This window comes from Rosa rugosa, chromosome 5 (genome assembly GCF_958449725.1).
Source record: "Rosa rugosa chromosome 5, drRosRugo1.1, whole genome shotgun sequence".
NCBI lineage: Eukaryota > Viridiplantae > Streptophyta > Magnoliopsida > Rosales > Rosaceae > Rosa > Rosa rugosa.
In genome coordinates this window covers 48,598,549-48,621,826 of record NC_084824.1, presented here as the reverse complement: position 1 = coordinate 48,621,826, position 23,278 = coordinate 48,598,549, and the positions used below count along the sequence as shown (strand labels likewise).

Sequence of the window (23,278 nt, the reverse complement as noted above, 5' to 3'; positions counted from 1 at the left end):
AAGAAAAACACACAAAACAGTTGGATTCTCATGTCCATCATTTTCATTTCTATCACACATCCGATAGGAAATCTTTTAACTATTTTAAGGTTTAAATGCCATCGGTAAAATTTTGATCGTCAAAGATCTATTACTGTATCAATTTTGTCTTTGAATCCCAAATCGATCTTTGGAGTTGTAGTTTGAGACTTTCCAAATTTCAATAGTTTGGGAACTTCCAGATTGATTCTCTGACTTCCTAGTTTTATTTCTAAAGTTTTAGTTCATGACTGATCCCTAGAAGGGAAGGTTGAGGAGTGTCGGTGGTAGAAAAACAAGAAATCAAAAAAGGGAAAGTGAATCAACAAAATATTATGTATGATTTAATAAAATCAAGAATTTAATCTTGGAAATCGATAACCAGGACCCTAGAATATTTAGGATGACTGTATATAATGAGATCGTTGTGGTGCATTATTCTCATAACCTATAGTTTGCTCGTCTCCTTCACAATGGCTTTCACAAAAGCTTCAATGTTCATCTTCTTCTTGATGGCGCTGGTTCTTTGTGAACAGTCCATAGTTCTCCGTTCTTCTGCAAAGGATACTCAAACATCTGTTGACAATCTTCGTAAGAACGTTATTAATTTCTCCATATGTATTTTTTTTTCCCTGTTATATATATAGTCGATACAACACATTCGATATGAACAAACTAGAACAAGTCGCCATTAATACCTTTTTTTTTGACAAGCAGAGGATGTGGAACAGCATAAACATCATCGCGTAATGCAAGAGGGATCTGACCAAGGCTCTAGCCCATATGTTCATGATGACTCGCTAGTGTTTACTTCCGATGCACCACCGTCAGACTCTATGTTACTAACTCTAATCGGTCTCTTCTTTGCCGTCGGAGGTCTTCTATATTTTTGTGGTGGTTATTTCATAGGTATTATGCTCGTCATTGGTGTCGTATTTATCGGCATCTTATTAATGAGTACCTAGTTCTTTAGTTTGGTCTCGAGTGTTCTTTATTAGCGTGAGGAGCTTAGATAAATTTGTAATTAGGAGATGCAGGCTTTGAGTGAGTTGTATCTTCCCTTATACTTGGAATTTTGATAGATATATTGATCTTTTGTGGAATCTTGAATATTAACTTATTTTAATGAATTTATTTTCCGGTCACATATAATATTTTACATGGAACTGTCTGCATCATATTGAGGCCTTTTTTTAAGTTGCTTGATACTTGATCTAGTGATCCTCGAATACTACCATAAAATTTAGGAAGAAATACAGTTTTAGTCACTCAGCTTTTGCTTGATCTACACTTTGGTCACTCATGTTTATAAAATCTCACTTTAGTCACTCAACTTTAACTTTGACTATCACTTTAATCCACCAGTGAATTTTTTCGATAAAAAAAGTCATATAGGCCTCACATGCCATTTTTTAAGTGTTGTTTTAAGATTCTGAAGAGATGTGAGACATTTGGTTTGAATATAGATTGAAATTTTCTGAAATTATAGGACGAAAATAACCCTTAAAAAATGGCATGTGAGGGGTTAAGTGACTTTTTTTATCGGAAAAATTCACCGGCGAACTAAAGTGATAGTCAGAGTTAAAGTTGAGTGACTAAAGTGAGATTTTATAAACATGAGTGACCAAAGTGTCAATCAAGCGAAAGTTGAGTGACTAAAACTATATTTTTTCCTAAAATTTACAGTTAATATATACTAAAAAGAAAAATAATTGCCCCCAAGTATTATTTTCTCTTAAATATAGAAACGAGTTTAATTGGTAATTTACTTGGGATGGCAGTATATCGACGGTCTTCCGTGCGTTGGTGTCGAGGGCGATGGGTTGGACAGGGCGGTCATCGAAAAAAGAGGCGGTGATTCTTTGGCTGGAGATGCAAAGTAGCCCTCTTGCTAGCCTTGCTCTGGTTTGGGCTTGGGCTCAGGTTGGGGACAGTTGTGCCTGTTAATTAGGCTTTCAAGGAGGGTGTCATGCTGACCTCACTTATCACTTATTGAGTTGGGCTGGCCTGGTCTAAGACTTGGATCTTTTTGGGCAGTTGGGTCAATCTATGGTTTTCAAGTGCCAATCTATATATTTGGATTATGGCTTCTATATGAGATGATAACTTTCCTGAATCCCTCACTGAAAGAGATTTTCTGGTGAGAGATCCATTTTTTGTCTATTTTAAGGGATCACTTCTTAGACCCACTTTTCGATCACCTATCCACATCTCAACCGTTCAGTTTTTGGATCTATATGATTAGATTACCTTTGCAAATTTTCAGCTAAATTGATAATCATTAAAGCATTCATAATTGTGATTTACAATTATAAACATGAACGGTCCAGGTTAGACAGATTTGGTTCATCTATTGATTTAATCTAATTTGATACATTAACGATTATCAATTTGGCTAAAAATTTGCAAAAGTGATCTATACATTAAGACCTAAAAACTGAACAAACTGAACGGTCAAAATGCCGAAATGTGATAAAAAAAAGTGAGTCCTACAAGAGATCTCTTAAAATAGCCAACAAAACGGATCCTTTAGAAACAAATTTATTGCCTTGAGTTACTGTAAGTCTGTGTCTACAAAATTGTTTTTATGAGGGACAAAATTACAAAATGCACAGTTTTTTTTTTTTTTTTTTGAGTGGAAGACGTCAATAGAACCAACACACACACCCATGCAGTGTATCCCAGCATAGCCAGACTAATCACTGCACCGCAGACGCACGAACCATTGAGTGTTTTAACTAACCCAAGTCCCTCAAATCTGCTGGCCACGAGATGGAGCTAGGATTCGAACTCTAGACCTGGGGGTTCCAGACTAGGTAGTTCGACCAACACACCACACCACGTGGTTTACAAAATGCAAAGTTAGTAAAGTACTCGGTCCAAATTGCTAATACGAAAACTACTGAGATAATAGTTGGTCTGAATTGCTAATATTGGAACTGTAGGGACACAAACAAAAAAAAAACGTCTCACACTAAAAACCCAGCCCTCAAAGAGTCGACTCGTCTCGGACACGCTTCTACAGCGGACTGTGGGTCTCATCGTCTCCCTCCCTGAGAACACACCCCTCTGTCTTCACTCACACCATTCTTTCTCCATTTCAAGTTGGGGTTTCCTCCATTACCAGGTATCATTCTCTCCACATCAAAGTTTCACTTGATATTCATTTCATTATAAGGTAGACCCATTTGCCTATGTTCCTTTTCCATTAACACAATGAACTGTAGCTTTATTTTATTTTTCTTTGAGAAAACCCTTTACGAACTGCTTATTCTTGTATGTGATCAAGACCAAAAATCTGATAATAATATAGGCTACATTTAGTTGGGTCTCCATTTCCTTGATTAGAACTGTTTCAAATTAGTACTAAATGGTAGAAAGGTACGAAATTTGCTAATGAACTAAACTGGTTTCTAAGTTCCATTTTTGAAAGATTGAGTACATGGAAATATGTTCCTAAATTCAGAAAAATTGACTTTTTCTTGTGTAGCTGTGCCTGCAAATCGATATACAGATGGGATGTAATGTGTGTCTTGCCTGTTAATTATTTGTACAAGTAACAAATGTGTGATACTGGTGTATGCGTTTAGACATTCTCATGATCATAATGATTCTCATAGTGGAAGCTAGCTTATATATGGCATTGCCGACTTCGGCAATAGTGAATTGCCTTCAATTTGATATGCAGATTGACACAAATATGTTCAGAGTACTATAGCATTTGATGTTTCTATGTATGCAAGTTTCTTTACAGATAGAGCATGCAGTAATGGAGGAGGTTATCTTACCAATTGGATAATTTTAGTGATCAAGAAGCTGGTAATTGGTTCCGTGGCATGGTTTTGTATAGAAAATGCTGAAACAAATCTGCTCTTTGTTAGATTGAAGAAACACCTTTAACTTTCATTTAATTGTGATTCTTTGTTTCGTAGCATGCCCTACTATGGTTTGTTTCAAGTAGGTTAAATCATGCATATGTAAATGCACATCAGTTTAGATGATGTAGGATGGAAGAATCTTCAATGAGTTATTCTTCCAAACATTTCAATGAAATCTTTTTTACTCATCTGTTCCTATACCCTGTATTGGTTTGACTATAATTTATTGTATTTAGGTTAATTGAGGTTTTGATTCTCATATATACTCTTAAAGGTAGTCTGCATATTGATCAGACTCATTTCATCCATGGAAACCTACACCTCTCCTATCAAGTTGAAGCTCATGATAGACCCGCTGCGTCAAAAGGTTTTGTTTGCTGAAGTGGGCAAGGATTTTGTGGATTTTCTATTCACTCTTCTGCCTTTGCCTATTGGCACAATCATTGGCTTACTCAAAGAAGAACATGGAATGGTTGGTTGCTTAGGAAAACTCTACAACAGTGTTGAAAATCTCAGTAGCACATACTTGCTAAACCCTGATCTTGACAGAGATGTACTGCTAAATCCTATGTCACCAGTTGATACTGCTGATATTTTGAACTTGTTGACCCAAGAGGAAGGTACTGATGATGAATCCAGTCACGATGAATGGAATGATGACAATGAATCAAGCGACAAGCAATCAAGTGATGACAATGAATCAAATGCTAATAGTGACTTCTATATATGTGTGTCCTGTTTGAGCAAGAGCAATGCCAAAGAACGGGTATACTATGTCACGGATAACTCTAAATCCATTTGTCCAGGGTGCAAAGCAATAATGTCGACCCCAGCGACTTATGTTGCTCCACCGCTTACTGAGGATGAAATATCATTCCGCGAGGGATCGTATGTGAAAGATGTTGTTACTTATATTGTAATGGATGATTTGGAAGTGAGGCCCATGTCTGCCACTTTGATTATGGCTATGTTAAAAAAATTCAATGTTAAGGATGTCAGTAGCCTTATAGAGAAGGTGGTTCATCTTGGCAACGAAGAGGTATGAATCTATTTCTACATTTCTCCCAAATTTCAGAATTGTGTGTTCTATTTTCTAGGAGTTGAGCCAATTTAGTTTTACATAATGCTAGCGAATGTGATATCTCGATCTTATATATTTGGAGTGATCATTTTTGGTTCGCTTCTTACTTAGGGTCTGAAGTTGCTTAAGGCGTCCCTGCAGTCAGAGTCAGCTCTCAGCACTGCCTTCCTTGTAGGGAAAGAAGCATGAGCATTTCAACAACCGTGCTCCTGAATTGACATTCTGAATCAAAATGGTCATTATCAGATCCTAGCTTGGTTTTGCACTTTTGCTTGTAGTGGGATTAACTTTGCTTTGCACTTCTTAAGTTTAGTATTTTTCAAAAGTGTGTCTGCGTAGATGAAACATATGGTTACTGGAAGTTAATTTGGGATTTTTTAGATTTTTTATGCTTTGCTTGGAGGAGGTGCCTAGTGATCGATCTTTTGTTAATTTAAGTCACTCATGTTGACAATTTTATCACCTACAGTCAGCTTATTATTCAATACTATATTCATGTTCTCCAGAACCAAATTAATGGCCTCTTGATATGTCCCTTTTGAAGAATACACTTTCGGAAAGTAGTCCAGAAGGGTACTCTAAACTCTCTCGGGTTGAATATGATGAACCCTTTCAGTATCAGTTGGACCAAAGATTCTATTTCTAGCTCGTGGATTAGATGCTCTCTTATGGAAAAATAGAAGTATTCCAATAACCATCGTTTAACCATAGAACTCTCGACCGCTGGCTCCTATAAGTGATAAGTCTCATACTAGGCCATCAAGCTCTCACGGGCCAAGTTGATTTACGTCAACCGGTGTTGAAAAACACCCTCGTGCCATTCAGTTATATGTTGCCCGTAGATTTAATTTTCAAAACAACCTTCTGCGTAGGATTACCAGTTTACCACCATATAAAGGTAGACCTACGTACCTTGTTGAATAACGAAGCCAACATTACTTCAAATCGAAATGGTTTGGTTCCCTTCGCAAAACGAAAAAAGAACAATATTACTACCACAATCACCAAAATAGTATTATGATCAGAATTACCATGGTAACAGCTCGGTAGTGTGTGGAAAAAGATCTTTCCAAGAAGTGGAGCATAAGCTCGTATCCAAACGCTAGCTCCTTGGTATATTTGTTTAACCAGGTGAAACAACTCCCAACAAATCCCATATCAATGAGATCCCAATCCGCCGCCGACCAAAAACGAGCCATTACACTCAAGCATCTAGGTCGTCCTCTGGAATTATCTTCCCTTTCGTTGAAAATCACCAAAAAGATTAAACAAGGAAGAGAAGCTTGACTACTATCAACTGACTAGGCATTGACTAGGGATGAACTTTGTCATCTGCTTTGGCATAGCCATAGATTTCCGTGATTCTCCACACATCCGGTGCATTTGGTTGACCAATCTCCCCATCAATATAATTTGTTAGAGTAATAACGAGGTCGAGGTCGAAAAGGAACATCTTGATGGGGCCAAACCCCGGCACTCACTACTCCATTGAGCACATACAAAACCAGCAAAACCCATAGCTATACAGAGGTTCCGGTGTAGCGGGAGAGGCCAGAGTTTCTGACGAATGGGGGCTGCAACTGAACAATTAAAAATCAACAACAGTGCTTCAAACCTTTATCCCGCCTCAACTACAAGGATGCAAGAAATGCACAGATGCACTGTAAGACTGTGTCACCGCTACGCCAACATGAACGACATGCAACTAATGCGCAAAAGTTATATACACACATTATTATACATTGAAATTCAGATATCCTGAAGTCCCACCGGCAACCGGTGGCTTGAGACAGCTGCCTCATGTGCGCACCCCTCACGTCGGCGCTGAGTCACTTCTGCAACCAAGAAGGCAATTAGGCATCTTGAAACTTGAACTCCTCCACTTGAAAAGGAATGGGCAATGATTTCTCCTTGGGTTGTTCTTGAACACAATTAGGCAAGCATGACATGGATATCGATGTGATGAATGAATCAGCTTCCTTATCCTTAATGAGTTTCTCTTCAATCTTCAAAGTTGCTTCTTCATGTTCCTTTTCACACACCTCAGGATGGTCATTCTTGACGTTCTTCCTTCTAGGCTTGATTTTAATTTTGTGCGACTCCCACCTAAATAAATATGTGTTGTCTTTGCAATAACCACCTTTGACGCTTTCATGCCATGGTCTTCCAAAAAGCACATTAGTGTCGTCCATATCAATCACATGACAAGTAATCTCTTCTTTATAAAATTTTCCCATAGAGACAGGAACTTTACAAACCTCTGTTACTTGTGCATATTCATCCTCCCCAAATGGAATCCAGTATGGATCACTCAGCTTCACTGTCGGCAATTGAAAATAATCCACAATTTTGTTTGCTACAAAATTCTCTCGTAGACCACTGTCAATTATTACAGAGCATACCTTGTCTTTGATGACACATGTAGTTCGGAAGTCGTCGTAATCTGGCGTTGTGAATAGGGCTGGGAATCTGAGACCGAGATACCGATACCGATACCGACCGAACCGGTACCGATACCGATCGGGTCGGTTTCATTTCTGTTTTATGTAGTACCGAACCGAGACCGTACCGATTATATTGGCTTCGGGTCGGGATCGGATTGGGCCTTTTTAATACCGGGTTGTTACCGACCCGGCCCAATAATTTGCTCCAAATCGATGCAGAGGAAGAGCTCGGGTAGGTTATTCACTCATTTGACATTTCAACCTAAAGAAGCCGCCTTCAGTCCTTCACTCTCAAACAGCCAAACCTCCTTCAATCACTTCGATGCACCACGATTCCATTCAAATCGAAGAGAAGAAGTAAGAACTAAAGAAGACAAGAAGTTGAAGCTCCGATTCCAATACGTCTGCAGCTTTCACGAACTCATGAACTCAAGAAGGCTTTGATTTGATTATCAATGAGAAAGGCCGGAAAGCTAGGAGTAAGTTTGAGTAATGAGTATTATTGGGTTAATGGGTTTTGATCTTTTGAATTTCAAATGATTATCAAGAGATTAGAGATGTTTTGTTAGTATGTGATTATCATGTATGATGGTTGACTGGTTGAGAACTTCAGATTGATCGATTATCATGTATTAGATAGTAGATACTCCTTCGATTATCCAAATTCCAAAGATTAACTAAATTCCATGCTCTTTCGATTATCAATTTGATAATTTATCATGCATGGCTTACTTGCAAACTTGAGCTTGCTATTGGTAACTTGGTATCGTTAAAGAGTTGAAGAGGGTTTTTAACATTGAAATTTTTTTAAGGCTAATACTCTAATAGCTGGAGTTTTAGTAGAGGACGGGGAAGGATTAGATTAATTATTGAAGGAATTAGAGATTATGAATCTATGATTGTTAGATTGATTATTTGGGATTAGTTTACTTGCTTATCAGTTTATGACTTTATGATATTAGTTTACTGCTTGTTTGTCAGTTTATCAATTTATGACTTTATGTGCTCTTGTTTCTACATAGAATGATTATATGTTTGAATGTTTATCAGTTTATATGTGCTCTTGTTTCTGCATAGAATGCTCAGTTTATCAGTTTATCAATTTAGTTTACTTTATCAGTTTATTTATGTTTGAATGTTTGGTTACATGAACTGTGTTCAATCTTAAATCTTCATTCTTTAGTTACTAACTTACTATTGTTGAATTATTATTTTTTATTCCAGGTTAGAAGAAGTAAGAAGAGGGGTGAAGTAGGCAAAGAAGGAGCAGACCACTTACCTCTCCCTCAGTCCAGCTTGGTTGTTTCGAGCAGTGGGACCTCTCCCTCAATCCAGCCAGCTGAAGAAGATGTCACTCAATCAGCAGCAGGGGCAGCAACTGAAAATTCGTCTGAAAAGGTACATGACAATCCTCGAGGTGATAGGAAACGTAGTTGGGTTTGGGAGCATTTTGAGGAATACACTGATACGAAAGTGATTAAAGTTAAGGGTAAAGAAGATATTATACAAGAGTTTAGGAGGGCTAAGTGTATATATTGTCCTAAGGGTGCTGTAGGAGACTATGCTTGTGATTCTTACAAAAATGGGACTCAGGGTATGATTAGGCACATAAACAACTCATGTAAGTATTATCCAGGAAGGAGGGTTGTTGATAAGAATCAAAAACTGCTTGTTGGTGATAAAAGCAAGGGTAATTCACTGAAGGCTGTAGCTTATAATCCTGACGAAGTCATGCAAGCTTGTGTTGAAATGGTTGTAGTTGATGAGCTTCCTTTTAGCTTTGTTGAGAAGCAAGGGTTTAGGAAGTTCTGTTATGTTATGCAGCCTTTGTTTAAGGTCCCATGTAGGAAAACTTTAGTGAAAGACTTTCTGAAGTTGTATGATAAGACAAAGAAGAAATTGAAATCGGATTTGTCACATCATAGAGTCTACCTAACTACTGACACTTGGACAAGTGTGCAGAATTTCAATTACATGGTGCTAACAGCACACTTTATAGATGATGAGTGGGTTATGCATAAGAGGATTATCAATTTCTGCACTATCCATAACCATAGTGGAAATTCAATAGGGATGTTGATAGAGTCTTGTTTGATTCAGTGGGGGATAAACAAGGTTTTAACCATCACAGTAGATAATGCGGCTGCTAATAAGTGTGCTCTTGAGTTTGTTAGGTCCAAACTTAACAAAAGGGAAAAATCGGAATCAATCTTAGAGGGAAAGTTCATGCATGTTAGGTGTACTGCTCATATTTGTAACTTGATTGTTGGAAGTGGGTTGAAGAGGTTGAATAGGGCAGTGCTAGCCATTAGAAATGCTGTAAAGTTTGTTAGGTCTTCGTCATCTAGGCTGGATAGTTTTAAGGCATGTGTAGCAAAGGAACAAGTCCCTTGCAAAGGCTTGGTGGTTATGGATGTTCCCACAAGGTGGAATTCAACATTCTTAATGTTGGAAGCTGCCTTGAAGTTCAAAAAAGCCTTTGGAAGGATGCTAGAGGAAACTGATAGTGGCTTTGCTGCATATTTTAGTGAGCCTGAGGAAGAGTATGATGAGGAAGGGAATCCGGTTCCAGTCAAAGGCAATATAAATAGAGTTGGGCCACCGACAAATGAAGAATGGGATAAGGCAGAGGTGTTTGTGCATTTTCTTAGGGTTTTTTATGAAGTTACTTTGAGGGTCAGTGCAAGTAATCATCCCACAATCCATACTACTTTCCATGATGTGTTGTCCATGGAAACTGAGATCAACAAGCTATTTATTGCACCTGAAATGCAAACAGGGAGTGAAACTGAGAAAGTGTTGACTGATATGGCAGGACACATGAGTTCCAAATTTCTCAAATATTATGGCAGCTTCAAGGATCTAAATCCTTTGGTGTTTATGGGGCTTGTGCTTGATCCCAGATTCAAGCTTCTTAATATCACTCATTTGTTGAAAAAAGAGGGGTATGATAATGACATTGTGGAAGCAAAAGGCAAGGAGTTAAGGGATGTGTTGATGTCATTGTATGAAGCTTATGCACCAAAGGATGCCCCTGCAAAGAAAAGGGAGGTTTTAACTTCAACTTCACAAAGCACAGTAACAAGCAGTGACAGCAGAGGAAGAGCATCAATCTTGAGTGATTGGAGAAAAGTTGTTTCAGAACTTGATGAGCAAGTGGTTGCACATGAAGTGGACAAGTATCTATTGGACCCTCTTGAGTACACAAATTTAGGAGAATCAGATTTCCCAATTTTGTTATGGTGGAAGCTGAATGGACCTAAGTACCCTGTTCTTGCAGCAATAGCCAAAGATGTATTGGCTGTTCAAGTGTCCACAGTTGCATCCGAGGCTGCTTTTAGCACTGGAGGGAGAGTAATCGACAACTTTAGGAGTTCATTAACTCCTAAATCTGTGGAAGCTTTGATATGTTTGCAAAGTTGGTTGAGAGGTAATGATATTAGCCACATAGAGGATGTTCCAGGAATCAAGGAAACAGAATTCTATGAGAAATGTGAGAAAGGTAAAGTTTTTTGATTTCTACTCAACTGCTCAGTTTTTTTTATTTTTTATATCATTACATTTTTATGTATTTCAAGTTCTGATATTGTGCAAACCATTGTGTTTGACTGTTTGGTGTATAGATCATATAAGCTCAGCATCTTCAAGTGTTAACTCATGTCCTAGGCCTCCTCCAAAAGCAAAGGGAAAGGATGCAAGTGATGAAGTTGTGGAGGTGATTGAAGATGAATCTGAAAATTCTAGTTCTGAAGACTCAGAAACAAGTTGATTGTCCTCATTGTTGGCTATTGCTCATTTTTAATTTCTATCATTTCATGAACTGTCCTCACTCCTCATTTCTCAATCTCATTTTCAGTTTTAAACTTTTTAATTTTTTATGGTTTCAGCCTTTGTGCAATACTTCTATGAGTTTATTTGGGTTGTATTGTTGTAAACTTGTAATAGTAAGCCTTTGCTGCAATGTTTAGTTGCTTATTGAAAGTTGAAAGTTGTTTCTTCACAGGCATTTTGAAAGCAGAACTGGGGTACCGAATGGTGCCGAACCAGTGCCGAACCGATCGGTTTCGGGACGGTTCGGTTTTGTTAGGCATTTTTATGAGTACCGAGCCGTACCGAACCGAGTCAAATAATCGGTCTCGGCTTCGGTATACCTTAATTACCGAACCGTACCGAGCCGATCCCACCCCTAGTTGTGAATATCCAATGTTCCATGTTTCTTCTTTCTTCTTCTTTTTTTTTCCCTTTTTTTTTTTTTTTTTTGATTGATGAGGTTGTCCTAGGGCAAATCCCTTGGTATGTTCCTCTTCAACGAAACTTTCTTTGATAGATACTCTACGACCAGCGTCGTTGAGGTTGGTGGTAGTGAACTTCTCCCTTGGATCGTCGTCTGCTAAGAAGCGGGCGATACCCGCTCTGATACCAAATGATGCGGGAAGCGTGAACACGATAGTAAGAGGCTCCGTCAAGCGTCGAAAGCCATATGAGATGAGCTAGAATCCACTAGCAATTACGGGCACAACCGTAAGAAACACAGAGAAACTTCTCTAATATTTGGTTTTTTATTGATAATTTGAATGAATATTACAATCTAAGAGGTGCCTTATATATAGGGCACATAGCATAAACCTAATACAACTAGAAAACAAAAAGAATAATTTATTATAGACTAAAACTAGAAAACTTAATTAAACCTGATTAAATAAAAATCGAAAATAAAATCCTAGATACTAAAGAATATTACGCTTGGAATCCCAATCAAGATTTTGCTCGAGAATCCCGATATATCCAAAAGAGTAATTTATGATTAATTCCATCATTAAGAAGCCTATTTGAATACCAATTTCCAATATTCAAATTATTCTTATTAATGTGAAGACGCTTCTTTCTTTTCGAGATTTTGGGCTAAAATCTCGTCCTACATCATGCCTCATGTGCGCACCCCTCACGTCGGCGCTGAGTCACTTCTGCAACCAAGAAGGCGGCGCCAGGATTTTTTCTTTTACCAAGGAAAATATATCCTAAAAGAGAAAAAGGGTTTCCCGATGTTCATTGGCCACATTATGTATTATGTATTATGTATTTAGAAAAAGGGTTTCCCGATTTTTACAATGTATATTTTGGGAAGAGACTTTCTGTTCTTTAGAGTTCTAGTTTGAGACTTTCAAAATTAATTCAAGCATATAGTCCAAGACTTTCTTTTAGTGTGGAATGAGTTTGTGCAGCGCACGTTTGTACTGTTAAGAGTATAAATAGCTGTTCTCAGCCTTCTCGTGTTGGTCGGAGGTGGCTTTGTTCTATGGCTGGCGGATGTTTTCGGCAGTGGACCTTTTCTAGTTCCGGTGGTTACTAGACTTGGAGGTGGGATTTCAGACCTTGATTGGTCTCTTTTCAGCGTGGCTGCAAGGCATGGTGCTCGTGGGTTAAGCAACGGTGTGTTTCAATTGCTGAGTTGTGTTGGGTGTTTGGTTGGTGACTGTGATGGTGGTATCACCGTCGATGCTGGTGGTGCGTGGTCCGGTGGAGCTAGGGTGGTTTAGTCGGGGTTTGGATCACCTCTTCCTATTGTTGTTGCGACTGGTGGCGGCCGTGGTTGGCCTGAGTCCCATCCCTCTGCTGGAGACCGCGGCGTATGGGTTTACAGACCCGTGGCTCCTGGTTCTTTCCATCTCCTCGATGACGTGGTGGTTGGTGACAGGCCACAGAGTTGTTCCGGTTGCTGGTGGTGATACTAAACATGGCGGTGGAGGCTGCTGTGCTCTTTGTCTTCCTAATGGCGTTGGTTCTATGTTTTTTTTTTTTTTTTTTTTTAGAAAAGAAAATAACCATTAATCAACAACGCTTACATTGGGGGGGGACATGAACCAAAACCCTAAGAAACCGTGGCCCAAACTCTAACCACCAAACGCCTATTTCAAAAGCTACTTTGAGCATATAAACCCGAAAATTCCAGTATAACCTCGTAATCAACCGCAAAGAAGATAGAGTCCTCTTCAACACCGTGTCCGAAGGTGCTAGACCACGTGTAAATGATCGCTTATCAACAAATCAACAACAAAAGTAAACCAGAGTTGAACAAAATCGTCCTCGTCCTCGGGAATGACACCATTTACATGGCATAACACCTAGACCAATTCCTAGCTCAAAAGAGTAGGAGACCAACCCTAACTCAGAATAGTAGGGACTTATTAAACCTGAACAAACCAAACAAAAAACCCTAATTAACAGTCTATAGCTGTCAGTCTATAGCGTTGGTTCTATGTGAACAGTCTATAGCTGTCAGTTCTTCTGCAAAGGATGTTAAAACTTCTGCTGACAATCTCCGTAAGTTAGTTTACTCAATCGTAATTAATTTCTATTGTATTCAGAAAGGTGATACAATTGTAACAAGCTGTCGTCGCTCGAGGCCTCGAGTCACAAAGTTTGTGGTTAATAAAACCAGGTTCTAGTGTTATTTATATTTTTGGAAAGGTTAAATTGTTCTCTTTGTTTTTGGTAGGAATTTGCTTGTTTTTGATTGGAATCCTTGAATAGTTGAATAGCTGTTTGATTTGTTTTAGTACTGAATATGTCTACTAGGAAGTTTGAATGTGGATTTGATAAACTTAAGAAAAAAAGAAGGATAGAAAAGCTAATTCAATCCCAAAAAGGAGCACTAGATAAGTATGTTACTGTCAAAGAAAAAGCTACAGGATCAGTAGAAGAGACAGTAGCAAGTCCAATAGAGAATTCAGTGCCAATTTTAGAAGAAGATGTAGTTGAAAATGTAAATGTACCAGAGAGTGTTGAACCAAGTGTGGTAGAAAATCTAGCAGAAAGCAGTGTTGAACCAAATGTAGTGGAAAATCTAGCACAGAGTGTTGAACCAAATCTAGTAGAAAGGGTGCCACAATTAAACGATGTTAACACAAATATTTTTTATCCTAGCCAATGGAAAAACATTGATGCACACTTAAGAAATTTATGAGAAGGAAAAGGTCCTGTTAGGCACAAGGACTTAGATTTTTCCAAAGATGAAAAGTCTAAACATTTTGCTTCAAAACACTATACTTGCAGATCAACGAATGGTGAAATTCGTGAAAGAAAATGGCTAGTATATTCAAAAGATCTAGATAGAGTATTGTCAAGCCCCGATTTTTAAACAGAATTAAAAATCAATATATAATTCCGTAATTATACATGCGTGATGGTTCAGCCATCAATACAAAATATCTGGAAAACTTTTTCCTTTTAAACCAAGTACATACTGATGCCCTGAACCCACAATGTCAATATATACTCGCTAAGCAGAGTCATATATTACACAAGTTTACAAATTAAATTGCTACAACAAAATAATAAGTAATGCTCCTCAAAGCTTACCACAAGCGGAAGTCTTAATAACGGTAAAATCATAAAATTGGCTTCCTACCGTAAAGCTGCTAGCACGCTACCTCAGTTTCAGCCACGATTACTCTAACCTGTAGGATTAACCCCTACACCATTGAATAGTGCACCGGTTGCCACACAACAAACCCAGTAAGCTTATGAAAGCTTGTATGAGTAACTCAAAACAAAACTCCACACAACTCACACCAAAATGAGGAAAACCGTTCAACTCGAGAAAAGGAACACATACCATGCTTCCCAAAAAAATATTCTTTTTCCAAAAGAAAACCACAAAAGTCATACAGTGACAAAATCATATTAATTGAAACTCTGACAATTAAAATATGATACGCAAGTCCTCCCTGGACATTTAAAAGAAAGAATCTCCGACACTCCCTTTTAAAACATGTACTCATGAGCATCAAATAGCTCCCCACTACTCCCCATGATATACAGTGGCAACAGACTAGAGCTCTAACTGATCGTATCCACTCACCTGGCCAAAGGCGTGAAGTCCCGATATATATGCCTGAGGTCACTCCTAGCAACCTCGAATCCTCAGACCTCCCCGGTTGTCAGATCAAAACATTTAAAAGCGGTCACTCAGGACCAAATGTTACTCAACTCTCAAAAGGAGATGTCACCCCGTGACCTCCGATCATCAGACCTCCCTGATCGTCAGATCAAAACATTAAGCAAGTCGCTCTGGACCCAAAATGTTAAACCAAACCAAAAAGGAAATGTCACCCCGTGACTTCCGAATCTCCAGACCCCCCGGTCATCAGATTCAAAACATTAAGCAAGTCACTCTAGACCCAAAATGTTAAATCAAATCAAATGGAGAAATCACCACTTGTGACTTATGTCCACTTTTAGTGGCTAGCTTGCTTATTTCGATTCGTTGGCTATAAGTCTCAAATTGACTGCATTCGATGGTACAAATCGCTTGATACTTAAATTTAAATTTACATATGCCAAACAACCAAATTAACTTATAGCATCCAGAGTTTAGTTGTCACGCCCCGAATTTTGAATAATCAATTCAAATCCGAAACATGAATAATAACAAATTACAACTAACATCCTGAATTTTTTTCTCACAAACAACCACACTTCACAACTCTCAAATTTACAATAACCCAAATCCTCAAGTTATTTATTACAGCACACTCCCACCAAATCAAATTGTAATGCTCAAATGAGCTTAACTCGCCTCACTATTACAATTGCTGTAAAACTATAACCATTGCTCTAACCGCACGATCACCGTCCTGGTTCTCCTGTCCTGTAGGATTACCCGCTACACAATTTGAATAGTGTACCGGGAGTTGCAACAACACAAAACCCGGTAAGCTTTTTACAGCCAGTATGAGTAAACAAGAAAGAACTGTTGATTTATTAAATTACAATTCAAGTAAAATTCAACAGTATTACGTCTGCAAAGAGACATCAAACCACTCATGGAAAACCACAAGGAATACATTTTCACAATCCTCAAATCACAATACACCACACTGGTCCTGCAAACACGTACCCAACCCACATAACACCACTCTGGTCCATCCCAATAACACGTTAGAGCTCTAACTGCCTCGTTACCTCTGACACCTTGGCCTAGGGTCAAGCAACGGCAAAAATACTTCGGTTAACACTATAACCGTCGCGCTTTGGACATCCCCATCCTCAGCACCATATACTTCGGTTAATAATAAACCGTCGCACTTTGGACATCCCCGTCCTCGGTACACAACTTCGGTTAATAATAAACCGTCGCACTTTGGACATCCCCGTCCTCAGTACACAACTTCGGTTAATAATAAACCGTCGCACTTTGGACATCCCCGTCCTCAGTACACAAACACTCCGGTTATCCATAACCGTCAAACTTCGGACACCTCGTCCTCAGAATCCTACATTCTCCAACTCTATACATACTCCAATGTAAATCATGAATATTAACAAGAACTCATCAATCATGATCATCACATATAAATATGATAAGTCAAATTTCAAACCATAATAAATAAATCATCACAATTCCACACTCTTCAATGTCACACCATTCCACATATAATCACGTAAATATATATATATATACGTAATCACCCACTCAGGAATGACCACTAATACCAACTATAGTTCACACAAGAAAATCATGAAATTCATTTTGTATAATTAAATCATTTTACTTACCTATGGACCGTAGTTGATCAAGTCCATATGATTTAAAACAAATATTTATTCCATAAATATTTTCACACAATTACTACAGAAAATAAAGTAATTAAAGGTACTCGGTTCGTAATATGAACCACGTGAGGTTTACTCACCTCTAAATTCCCGCTGCGTCTTCTTAACAGCTCAAAATACAATTTCACGAATCGTCCGCCAAATCAAACCGTCGATCACCTAATCAAACATGACCTTAACTTAGCCAATAACTCAAAAACATAATCAAACGACAATCCAACGGTCGGATTGAAATTACATGATGATCCAACGGTCGGATCCTCACGGATCGCCTTCCTAATCACTGTTTTGCATTTATACGAAGATCCAACGGTCGGATCTTCGCCCATGACCACACAAAGCCACTGGGACAGTCATAAGATCATCATATCAAAACTACAAGTCCATCTGACGGTCCTAACTTCACAGATCACAAATCTAACGATCGAAATCGATCTAAACTTAAAAATTCATAACTTAATCATACGATATCCAAAAATTGCGTATAATATATCGAAATGATCGTATTGAAATATAGAATCTGAAAATGTACAGAAACCATATTTTTGATCCCCGGAGGTGGCCGGAAAGGGCCGCCGGAGTTAGTGGCAGAGCCGCCGCCGACCACCACCAATGGTGTCGGGGCCGGGCTGCTCTTCTTCCTCTCATCATGCTTGACAACTTTCATAACTAGCACGAAGTCTGAAAATGACCGGAAGGGGTCGAAAATTACCTTGAACAGTATGAAGGTGGCCGGAATTTTCCAGAAACCGGCGAGAAACTGCAGAAAACGGCGAGCTCCAATTCGACGTAAAAACGTCAATTTAAGGCTTCGATTCCTTCTGAAGAGTTGTTAAGAAACTCAAGAAGAACTCACTGGTTCAAGAATCACAGAAAAATATGGTCTGTAGCTCGAGATATACCGATCGAAAGCTTCGGTGGTCGGAAAAATTCCAGAATTTTGCAGAATCCGGCAAGGCTCGATTTCGACGTCAAAGCTTCAATTTCAGGCCTTGATGCCTTCTAGAGAGTTGTTAATAACATCAAGGGGAACCCACTGGAAAAAGAATCAATCAAAACGATGCACTACAGCTCGAGATATCTTGATCGATAGCTCCGGTCTCGTTCTTGGTTGGGTTTGACTTGCAGCCACTGCTACGGGCCACGCCGCCGTGTGAGGCTGCTTCTGGGAGTTTCAGGAAGTTGAGGCGAGCTTGTGGATGGATTTTGGTGAGGATTGGTGACCGGTAGCTTGAGATATCAAGCTTGTTTCCAAAACGAGCTCAAACCGGGCGGAGCTTCCCGCCGCCGCTGGTGGCCGTGTCACGGTGCAAGGCTGCCTCTGGCAGCTGCGCAAGGCTGAGACGAAGCAAAAGGAAGTGGTTCGACGCCGTTTGGTGGCCGGTGGAGGTAGAGAGAGACCGAAGAGCCTTTGCTCTGTTTTCGGTTTCGGTCGAGCGAGAGAGAGAAAGAAGAAAAAAAAAAGAGAAAAAGAAAAAGAAGGAAGGAGACCCGGAGGAAAGGAAAAGGAAAAGGAAAAGGAAGAAAAAGAAATTTCTAAAAGAGAATCCGAGGAAAAGAGATTATAAAAAGAATCTCATATTTCCAAAATTCGTAACATAATCGTACGAACTCCAAAAATTTCGTTCGACATATGCACGCGATCATATCGACGAGCTCTACAACTTTTATGAAGGAAGTTTTTCCCAAATTCCGTACGTAGAAAAGTCGATTTTTCTTGAATCGCACAATTCGAGCTTTTGTTAAAACGAATATTTCGAAACTTCGATAATTCAAAAAGTTGAATTATTTCGGGTAATATTCGTGCAAAAGCACTTTAATCAATTCGCACAATTTCACGAGACGAAATGGAAAATTGCGGGTATTACAATCTACCCTCCTTAAAGAAATTTCGTCCCGAAATTTAATCGCGAGTCAATTTCTCCCGATTTAAAGTTTTCTGTAGTTTATACAGAATAAACTGTAGAAATTTTCGAAACTACTGCTCTACGTATAAAAATACGTCCGTATACTGAGTATATACAAGATTCCAAAAATAATGTAAGAGGTAAGTTTCGAACTCCTGACCTCAAACACGAAGGTCTTGCTCCCAACCACTGAAGCAAGAACTGCTTTCATTAATATATGCTCACTTGTTATATTTATTATGTCATAAGCGACATAAATAAAATATAAGTGGAGGCAAGTCTCGAACTCCAGACCCCCTAAACCAATGCTTCGCTCCCAACCACTGGAGCACAAGCTATGCTTAATATAATGTGTACAAACGTTAAACTTATTATGTCTTAAACGAACATAATAAAAATAAACGAGAGGCGAGGTTCGAACCTCAGACCTCTTGTACACGAACTTTACACTCAACCACTCGAGCACGGCTGCTCACGTTATTATCCATACCAATCCTTTTATTTAAACCAACTGTTTCAACTGTTTCAACAATTCGGCCCAAAACATCCAAGACTGTTGCAGAAACCCAGCCCAACGTATCCAAAACTGTTACAGAAATCCGGCCCAACTCATCCAAAACTGTTTCAGAAACTCGGCCCATCATGTCCAAAACTGTTTCTGAAACTCGGCCCATCAGGCCTCCACCCACAGCTACAGTGATGCCTTGATCCGAGACAGGCCCAAGTACGGCCCACTTGTGTCACGGCTTATCCCTTCCGTGATTTACGGCAGTCAAATCTGCTTTCGGCTACAGCTGTCTGCCACAGCGCCTCGAGATTCCCTCGGTCCCCTTACACGCTCTCCACGCGCCAACAACTTTTCCAGGTTTCAGGGCGACTTTAATCCAACGCGTAGATTGAATCTCAGAGATCGTCCATCCAACGGTGGAGATCTGCTCACCTCGTTCTATAAATAGGTGCATCTTGGAGAAAAACTGTTCACACCAAAGAAAAGAAATTTTCCCCAGCCATTCTCTCTCAAACTCTGCAGTCTTCCTCTCGAAACTCAAATCCTTTCTTCATCAATTTCAATCCTTCTCTTCTGATCTTCTCTCCCATTTGAAGATTCGATTTCATCTTTCCTCTGAGAATCTCAGATCTCCAATCACCAGTTCAACAACTCCAATCCTTCTAACAAAATCTCCCTCAAACACTAACCCATGTATTCCTCGATATTCACATCCTCTCACCTCATGACCCAAGAGCCACGAACTCTGCAACTAATGGAGCTCCAAACCCCGCAACAAATGGAACCACAACAACAGCAACCAACAGAGGAGGGAGGAAACACCCAAGCAGCTGGAAGTAGTGCCAACATGGATTTCTGGTGAAGCCGTACCAGATGGATTCCTACTCCAGAACAAATAAGAATCCTCAAGGATCTTTACTACGTCAAGGGATTTAAGTGCCCATCTACAGAGCACATTCACGAGATCTGCCTCCAGCTGAACCAGTATGGACATGTTGAGGGTAAGAACATTTACTTTTGGTTCCAGAACGTCAGGGCTCGAGAGAAGCAGATGAATAGGTGTAATCAGGCTGCTCCAGTGCCCATGGGAACTAGTTCTCTTGGTACTGGTGGATCCATCGATCTCAATTTTGGGTCCACTGGTTCTACTGGTGCTGGTGGATCCATCGACATCAATTTTGGGCCAGCTGGTGGATCCATCGACATCAATTTTGGGTCCACTAGTTCTACTGATGATGGTAGATCCATTGATCTCAACTTTGGTTCCACCTATTCTACTGGTAATGAAGGATTTCTTGATTTAAATTTTGTTTCATAATCTTCCTCACACTTCAACACTAATACCAGTACAACTCTTTTGGCACAACAGGAGGACAAACATCCCTACAACAACGAGGAGGAGATCACCAGGAGGTTCAAACTCTTCCTCTGTTCCCCGTGCACGGCGAGGACGTCTTTGGTAACCTGAAGACTACTTCCGAGGAAGGTAGCGCATTTGGTTACTATTCTGGTGGCTCAGGCGGTTACCACAGTGGCTCAAACGTTTCTCTTGAGCTCAGCCTCAACCCATCCGGAGCTGCTGACTAGGCTTAGTATAGAATAGTCCTCGTTTCCCTTTTTGTAATATAAAATCAATAAGATTGTGTGCATGTTTTCTTTTCTTTTTGTTTAACCAACAACAACACCAAGGATCGAACCTTGGTCACTCAATACTCTTTTCAAAACCATCGAGAACTCTGCTGCACACATCTTTCATAATGATGCAATAAAAACAATCACTCAAAACCTAGCAATCAATTAAGTCACACAGAGGTCAAGCTAGTATCCTCTGAGTCAAACCAAACACAATAATTTCGTCGCTAGAATTAGGGATTAATAAAGCTAAACACTTCCTGAGTTAGTTAGGAAAAACCCACATCTTTAGAGTTACACTTACAACTCTAAAAAAAAATCTCGATCATTCCATCTATCAATTGCTTCAACAAGCAATATGTACCATCTTAGCATCCACTAATCGATACTAGTACAACACTCAGTATCTCACCCACGAATCACCTCACTGCTCATTTGGTGGTAAGTCAACATCTAGTGGTCAAAATTCTGTGATTATAGCACTTCACACTAACCACGTCATAATCCATAATCTGTCCTCACAACAGTATCTGGCCTCATAAATTAGTTATACAACCCTAGCACTCCTAGAGTTGAAAACAACGTTATTACCTAAGCTCATACATCAACACAATGTCTCTTCACAGTCAATCCTATCACGAGGTCATATCAATCTTTCCATAAGTCAACCATACACAAAATCCATCATAGTAACAACGAATTATGCATTACTACTCAACAATAGTCAGTGAAGCAGCACTCCACAATAATTTCCAATACCATCCGCAGACCTCAAACCACACCCCGACATTTAGCTAATATATAGTAGCTATCCTAAACACCAAACAACTGAGCATGAATGAATGCTCCATTATAACACAATTCCATCACTAAGCAACCAATAACTGCTAAGTATTCTTCAACTCAAAACATCTGCATATCCAACTAATGGAAAGTATCACAACTACTAGTCAAATACTCGTAACGACTTTAGATACAAGCATTGGTCAAACACCATGACCCCAACAACCAACGACTACAATGCACATAAGGATACTGTTTTTTTTGTGGAAACCATCCTCAATAACTCCACCAGAGTTTAATCCAAAGGTTCCCATTCCTCAAAGGTTATAACTCAAAGAAGCTACACAAACTCCACCACTTCACTTACAAAGTCAACCTATGCCATGATCACTTAACATACTACCCTTATTAAAGGTAACATAAGTATCTCCCAAATTACATCACTACACTCGTACACCAATATAGTCTTGAGAATTCTGTCTCATAATCTCTCACACTCCTATCATCTTGAGTTGGTGAGATCAATTCTCTTTTCAACTATTCCTAGGGTCTCAATCTCTTTCACCATTTCAACCCAAGAATAACATCCATCACATCAACTACAGGTAGACTAGGCAACTCAACCTCTAATGCCTCCACCTCATCCTCAACTGTCTCCATAGAAAGATCCTGTCCCTACATCAGACTCGACCTCTACCTCACCGACTCATCAGAGTTAAATCCAGAGGTTCCTATTCCTCGAAGATCACAACTCGCGGAAACTAAACTTATTCTAATACGAGCTTAGTAGACAACTCTACCGTCCTACGGACTTACACGTTGTCTAGACCCCATACTAAGACATACCCAATGATTATACCAGTACCGAAGAGTATATGATGGGGATCCGCTGCAGACGGGCCATCACTCGGGAGGTACTGATTATCACCAAATATGTACCTTACGCTCTGATACCAAACTGTCACGCCCCGAATTTTGAATAATCAATTCAAATCCGAAACATGAATAATAACAAATTACAACTAACATCCTGAATTTTTTTCTCACAAACAACCACACTTCACAACTCTCAAATTTACAATAACCCAAATCCTCAAGTTATTTATTACAGCACACTCCCACCAAATCAAATTGTAATGCTCAAATGAGCTTAACTCGCCTCACTATTACAATTGCTGTAAAACTATAACCATTGCTCTAACCGCACGATCACCGTCCTGGTTCTCCTATCCTGTAGGATTACCCGCTACACAATTTGAATAGTGTACCGGGAGTTGCAACAACACAAAACCCGGTAAGCTTTTTACAGCCAGTATGAGTAAACAAGAAAGAACTGTTGATTTATTAAATTACAATTCAAGTAAAATTCAACAGTATTACGTCTGCAAAGAGACATCAAACCACTCATGGAA

General features: G+C 39.3%; 3 protein-coding genes across 3 annotated transcripts; all 3 read left to right on the top strand.

Annotated features, from left to right (window-relative positions):
• Positions 1-3,020: 3,020 nt before the first annotated feature.
• On the top strand, positions 3,021-5,444 carry LOC133712611 (uncharacterized). Its single transcript, XM_062138721.1, has 3 exons — positions 3,021-3,145; positions 4,171-4,935; positions 5,089-5,444. Exons 2-3 carry the CDS (start codon positions 4,204-4,206, stop codon positions 5,164-5,166), a joined length of 810 nt encoding a protein of 269 aa, XP_061994705.1. The 5' UTR covers positions 3,021-3,145; positions 4,171-4,203; the 3' UTR covers positions 5,167-5,444.
• A 1,100-nt stretch (positions 5,445-6,544) lies between these two features.
• Positions 6,545-11,190, top strand: LOC133711798 (zinc finger BED domain-containing protein RICESLEEPER 4-like). Its single transcript, XM_062137892.1, has 3 exons — positions 6,545-6,640; positions 8,646-10,923; positions 11,045-11,190. Exons 1-3 carry the CDS (start codon positions 6,545-6,547, stop codon positions 11,188-11,190), a joined length of 2,520 nt encoding a protein of 839 aa, XP_061993876.1.
• A 9,170-nt stretch (positions 11,191-20,360) lies between these two features.
• Positions 20,361-21,496, top strand: LOC133708038 (uncharacterized). The gene is made up of 2 exons (XM_062133489.1): positions 20,361-20,731; positions 20,821-21,496. Exons 1-2 carry the CDS (start codon positions 20,503-20,505, stop codon positions 21,036-21,038), a joined length of 447 nt encoding a protein of 148 aa, XP_061989473.1. The 5' UTR covers positions 20,361-20,502; the 3' UTR covers positions 21,039-21,496.
• Positions 21,497-23,278: the final 1,782 nt, after the last annotated feature.